Raw genomic sequence first — 6,557 nt, 5'->3', positions numbered from 1 at the left:
GTGTGTGACCCACTCCCCTGTGTGTTTGTGTGACACACTCCCCCGTGTGTGTGTGACCCACTCCCCTGTGGGTGATCCACTCCCTGGTGCAGTGTGCATGATGGGGGCGGGGAGGGAGAGGATTTGAGCTCTTGAAGTCACATTTTACATGAGATGTAATCACACATTTAAAACTGTATTTCCCATTTGCACGCACATGCATTCACATGTTATCAGAAGTAAATACATTGTGCAGATTACATCATTTGTGGATCTGATAAATTGCTCGTAACCATTTTGTAAAACTGAATGTTCAGCATCAAACACAATATGTCCAAATATCACACACATCCATGCCCGTGGGATTCCCACGGGTGACTCCACTCGTCTTATAATAATAGAGCAAATGTATATGGTTATGTATGGACCAAAAGGTCTTCTTCTTCAAAATAAATAATTAACACCCTCTTAACCCTCTTAATTACGTTTAGACTACTGAGACCCCTCAGGCCTTTTACGACCCTTCAATTCCCCCAAGACCTTTAATACCACCAAGACCCATGAAGACCCAAAATACCCTTAAAGACCCATAATGCCCTCAAGGACCCCAAAGACCCCGAAGACCCAAAACACCCCAAAGACCAAAAATACCCTTGAAGGACCTGGGGCTCAAAAAGACCCTGAAGACCCAAAAGATCCAAAACACCCCGAAGACCCAAAACACCCTGAAGACCCAAAACATCCAGAAGACCAAAAACACCCTGAAGACCCAAAAGATCCAAAATACCCTGAAGACGCAAAACACCCCGAAGACCCAATACACCCTGAAGACCCAAAACATCCAGAAGACCAAAAACACCCTGAAGACACAAAAGACACAAAATGGTCAAAGATGCCCATCCCTCTGAAACGACACGTGGTGAGGCGCTCGGAGCGCGCCGAGTCACGCTAGTATTTCAAAATATTTAATGAAGCAAAAATTATAACACTCAGGTGGAATTTGTTTCGAACACCATTAACGAGACCTATTGGCCAATGTATATTCCAAGTTTCAGCTCGTTTTAATGTGGAGCCCTTGAGATATGAGTGCCAACACATTTTTGGTGGACGGACGGATGGACGGATGAACAGACACCAACGTGATTTCGACGGTTTTCAAAATAAGACTCAAGAATGCGGAAACAAGCCGTTGGTGAAATTTGGAACATATTACCTGGATGTATAAAACAATTTCTCTTGTTTAAAGTTCCCAAGAGCATAATGAGTTCCATCATTACGAAATGGAAGAATATAAGATTGGAGAACCCCAACCTCGCCCTCTCCCAGGGAGCGGACCTGTTTCTCCGGGTTTGATCGGATTTGAAAAGTCTGATGTGTATGTTTGCATAAGGTGCTCCATAAGCCTTAGAAACTTGAAAAATCTAAAGTTCAGTTTTAATGTGATGTTTTTATTTTCAGAATTGATTGGGAAAGTGAAGGTGGAATCTGAGTTTGAGGATGACTCACCATCTCAAGAGAAAGGTCTGAAGCACAACAACATTCTGCTTGTTCCAGTTACAGACAGTCATGTGTGTGTGTCTACGTTGCACAGGAGGTTGTGAGAGATGCTGTGGCACTTGTCTTTTAAGGCCACATGGTGACTTTAGGCCATGTTAAAATGACCCAGCTCATTAATAACGGATTCCTCTCTGCATATTGAAGCATCACTATATTTGTTTGAGATGTTCAGGGTAAGCGTGTGTTTCAGAGGAGGAATTAATCTGTAAAACTATTCGGGTCAAATATATCATCATTCACAATGCATGTTCCTCTTGTACAAAACAAAATAAGGAGAGATGCTAGATGCTTGAGCTTCGTCAATGCCGCGCATTCGTAAATCCCCACAATTCCCTCCTCAAGCAAAGTTAAAATACAGCAAAAAGCAAGGAGTTGACACCTGGAAAAGTATTGCCTTTTCTCACAGTACCTCTCTGAATGGATAAACCAGCCAACTCGTGTATTTATTTCGTAAATTAACATTTTAAAGAGTCTCACCATCCCGAATGACATGCCCACGAGAGATGGCAAACAGGAGCATGTACACTGGGCATTCGCCAACAGGCCCGCCATGCCTTGATTCTTCTTCATATTGCCAATGTCATGGGGACCGCAAGGCTAACCCCCGCTCTAGCAGGGAAAATGGCCTTATAATGCATGTTGTGTTTGTTGTATTGCCAATGAGCACTTTTCAGAGAACTGCAGAGTATTGCTTCCCCGAGAGGTCTGGTACCCCTTTGTCCTTCATCTCTTTTCTAGATATTGGAAATGGAAAAGTTATGAAAGTCATTCTGTTTTGGTGGACGTGTAGAACAATGGATGGATTCAACAGAATGTCCATCAAAGTATGTTAACCACCATAGGAAGCAAGGATAAACTGATGCTACAATCATTAACACATGGTGGGAGCAAGCCCCTGATTGCTCCACACTGTCCAGAATGATGGAGCAACCTCTGATAAGATCGTTTGTGTGTGATCAGTAAATGTCTGACTCATTTGGGAAGATGCGCAATTCCTCTATTTTTGAATCTTTCCTGTTGAATCGAATTGAGCATATTTGGTGCCAATCTTCAATCTAATTTGAATGAAATATATGTCCATTTTCTGAAGTTGGTGCGAATTAATGATGATTTTTGTGATTTGTCTTTACAGGGAAACAAACGAAACTAGTTTCTTGTTCAAACTGTTCCCAGTGGTTTGACACGGAAGTTTTCAATCGGCCCACGACTCGGAGTGTTTGTCAAGAAACTGACCAACCTGGCAGCGTGTCTTTCACACGCAGATGTAAGCGTTGTACAGAGCCCCTCAAGAATATCCGAGGAAGTGAGAGACAACACAAGTGTTCCTTGTGTGACAAATCATTTATAACATTGTCATCTTTAAAACGACATCAAGCAATCCACACGAGCAAGAAGCCGCACAAGTGTTCGTTTTGCAGCAAGGCATTTTCTAATTCGTCACATTTGCGTCAACATGAAAAACGTCACACAGGAGAGAAGCCGTACAAGTGCTCCTTGTGTGACAAATCATTTATAACATTGTCATCTTTAAAACGACATCAAGCAATCCACACGGGCAAGAAGCCGTACAAGTGTTCTTTGTGTGACAAATCATTCACAGCGTTGTCATCTTTAAAACGACATCAAGCAATCCACACGGGCAAGAAGTCGTGCAAGTGTTCGTTTTGCAGCAAGGCATTTTCGAATTCGTCACATTTGCGTCAACATGAAAAACGTCACACAGGAGAGAAGCCTTACAAGTGTTCGTTTTGCAGCAAGGCATTTGCTGATTCGTCATATTTGCATCAACATGAAAAACGTCATGCAGGAGAGAAGCCGTACAAGTGTAAGTTTTGCAGCAAGGCATTTGCTGATTCTTCATATTTGCGTCAACATGAAAAACATCACACAGTAGAAAACCCCTATCAATGTTCAGTGTGCAGCAAGGCATTTGCTGGTTCATCATATCTCCGTCAACATCAAAAGATTCACACAGGAGAAAAGCCCTATCAGTGTTCAGTATGCAGCAAGGCCTTTGTTTATTCATCAGGCTTGCGTCAACATCAAAAACATCACACAGGAGAAAAGCCCTATCAGTGTTCAGTATGCAGCAAGGCATTTACAAGTTCATCATATCTCCATCAACATCATCAGATTCACACAGGAAAAAAGCCCTATCAGTGTTCAGTGTGCAGCAAGGCTTTTGTTTATTCATCAAGCTTGCGACAACATCAAAAACATCACACAGGAGAAAAGCCCTATCAGTGTTCTTTATGCACCAAGGCTTTTACTACTCCATCATGCTTGCGTCGACATCAAACGATTCACACAGGAGAGAAGTCCTATCAGTGTTCTTTATGCATCAAGGCTTTCACGACTTCATCATACTTGCGTCTACATCAAACGATTCACACAGGAGAGAAGTCCTATCAGTGTTCTTTATGCACCAAGGCTTTTTCAACTCCATCATGTTTGCGTCGACATCAAACGATTCACACAGTAGAAAAGCCCTTTAAGTGTTCTTTATGCAGCAAGGGGTTTACTATTCCATCACGTTTCCGTCGACATCAAACGATTCACACAGGAGAAAAGCCGTATCAGTGTTCTTTATGCAGCAAGGCTTTTTCGACTCCATCACATTTGCGTCGACATCAATCGATTCACACAGGAGACCAAGAGTAAGAACAGTAAATGATAACGAGGAGAAAGATTAGGCCAAATAGCAGAGGAAGAAGAGGAAGGTGACAAAATATTAAAAATGAGCCGCAACAATTGTAGTAAGATCAAAATAGAGGAAATGAGGTGAAAGACCATGACTCCCTGGAATAGAAAAGCAACAAACCGAGAAAAACACGTTTTTTTTTTTTTTTTGTTTGTTTGTTTGTTTTGTATACAGGATTGAGGCTCATGAAAGAGCTGACATTAATCACACAAAAAATCAAACACACATTTTTATTTTTTGTATACAAGACCGAGGCTCGTGAAAGAGCTAACATTAATCACACAGAAAGACAAACTGACACCGACACCGAAACCGACATATAAAACATATAACATGGGGAGCGGTAAACAAGATGAGGAGAGAGGGGGAAGGACACAAACACAACATTTGAGAGCAGGGACATCGGGAGATCTGTGGGAGGGAGAGGGCTTTGGGGGGGGGAGGCATGGGAAGGGGGGTGGGAGAGGTATAAAACATATGCACACTGCCAGGACTTCCAGGAAAGAAGTTGGAATTTCAAACAAGGTGGATCTGGGGTGAATTAGCGGGGGTAGAAAAGATCAAGGTTTTGGATGGGGGAAGATAAGAGATGGTGGTGAACAGCTGTTTTAAAGACCTGGAGGGAGGGGTGGGATTGAAGGGCGTGTGGGAGTTTGTTCCAGAGGTGGGAGAAAAGACGGAATGAAAGAGCGACGGTGAGCAGAGAGCCGAGATTTCGGCAGTTTAACCATCAGAAGGTTTCTGGCAGATCTTGTGCGACCTGCAGGAATATTTGGGGGATGAAGCACAGAGAGAGCTGGGGGAGCAAGGCCGGAGAGGAGTCGGTAAAAGACAGAAAGACCACCTAACTGCCTGCGGTGAGTGAGTGAAAGGCCCTCGGAGATAGCTTCATCACGGGAGATTCCAATGATTCTGAAAGCTTTGGTTTCAACAGCGTGAAGCCGAGCTAGTTGTGAGGCAGGATCACCGGCCCATAGGGGAGAACAGTATTCCATTGAGCTGCGGATGAAAGCCTTGTATGTGGTGAGGAGCTCAGGTGTGCCTAGGAAGGACTTTCTACGACGGAGGATGCCCAGTCGGCAACTGGCTTTGGAGGCCAGCTTGGAAATGTGGTTTTCCCAGGAAAGATCATGGCAGATAGTGAGACCCAAAAGCTTGAGCGTCAGAACTTCTTGGAGAGGATTGTTGAGAAAGTAGATGGGAGGGTTGTCCATTCGATCTTTTCGGAGAGACATAGTAAGAGTGTCAGGATTGAAAGACATGTTCCACTTGTTTGACCAGTCTGTGATTTTGTCCAGGTCTTCAGAGAGTGAGGAGGCTGCAGACTGCCGATCTGAGGGAAGCGGAATGGAGTGGCAGAGAGTGGATTCATCAGCAAAGAGATAGAGAGGATTTTCCAGAGAGTCGGAGAGATCATTGATAAAGACCAGAAAAAGCACAGGGCCCAGAACACTGCCTTGGGGAACTCCAGCCTGAACAGGAAGGGGAGATGAGAGAAATCCATTCAGGGCCACACGTTGACTATGACCAGAGAGGAAGTCCGCAAGCCATGCATGGAGATTTCCATGGATACCATAGGAGGAGAGTTTGGTGAGCAGAGCTGGGTGCCAGACCGTATCGAAGGCACGTGATATGTCAAGGGAGACAGCTCTGATTTCCTGTTTGGCATTGAGGACCTCCATCCATTGTTGAGACAGCAGAAGCAGCATGTCCAGAGTAGAATGACCTGGTCTGAATCCAAATTGATGATCGGAGATCAAGCCATTGGAGAAGAGGAAGGATTTCATATCTGAAGCAATGATGGATTCCATGACTTTGCTGATAATTGGGAGCAGGCTGATTGGTCTGTAGTTGCAAGTATCCGTTTTTGCACCTTTTTGTGTAAAGCGGTGATGTTGGCTGATTTCCAGGATGCTGGCAGATGACCTTGAGCAAAAGAGAGGGTGAAAGGAACAGAGAGAGGGTGAGATAGAGCGGCAGAGCTGGATTTTAGGACCCGTGGGCTGATGCCGTCTGGTCTAGTTGCAGAATCAGAGTCGAGGTTTGAAAAAAACTCCTCCACCTTGTCAGGAGAGAAGGACACAGAGTCCAGGAGCAGTTGGGTTCGACTGGGAAAGGTGGGAACAGAGAGAGATGGGTTTGGGACACAAGATTTTGAGGCAAACACAGAGTTGAGGCATTCGGCTTTGTATGGCATTCGGCATGAAAAAACATATAATAAGGGCAGCGGTAGACAAGATGGGGAGAGAGGGGTAAGCACACAAACACACCATTTGAGAGCAGGGACATCGGGAGATCTGTGAGAGGGTGAGGACTTGGG

General features: G+C 44.4%; 1 protein-coding gene across 1 annotated transcript; it reads left to right on the top strand.

The window, feature by feature from the left end:
* The first annotated feature begins 1,259 nt into the window (after positions 1-1,259).
* LOC137428597 (uncharacterized) lies at positions 1,260-4,197 on the top strand. The gene is made up of 3 exons (XM_078777299.1): positions 1,260-1,326; positions 1,438-1,500; positions 2,669-4,197. Exons 1-3 carry the CDS (start codon positions 1,260-1,262, stop codon positions 4,195-4,197), a joined length of 1,659 nt encoding a protein of 552 aa, XP_078633425.1.
* Positions 4,198-6,557: the final 2,360 nt, after the last annotated feature.

This window comes from Myxine glutinosa, chromosome 5 (genome assembly GCF_964187855.1).
Source record: "Myxine glutinosa chromosome 5, kmMyxGlut1.1, whole genome shotgun sequence".
Classification (NCBI taxonomy): Eukaryota; Metazoa; Chordata; class Myxini; order Myxiniformes; family Myxinidae; genus Myxine; species Myxine glutinosa.
This window is presented reverse-complemented; position numbering and strand designations above follow the sequence as displayed.

Coding starts and splice junctions, on each gene's coding strand:
- LOC137428597 (XM_078777299.1), top strand. CDS start 1,260: ATGGAAGAATATAAGATTGGAGAACCCCAACCTCGCCCTCTCCCAGGG. Junction 1,327..1,437: donor GAGCGGACCTGTTTCTCCGG/GTTTGATCGGAT, acceptor TTTTATTTTCAG/AATTGATTGGGAAAGTGAAG. Junction 1,501..2,668: donor CTCACCATCTCAAGAGAAAG/GTCTGAAGCACA, acceptor TTGTCTTTACAG/GGAAACAAACGAAACTAGTT.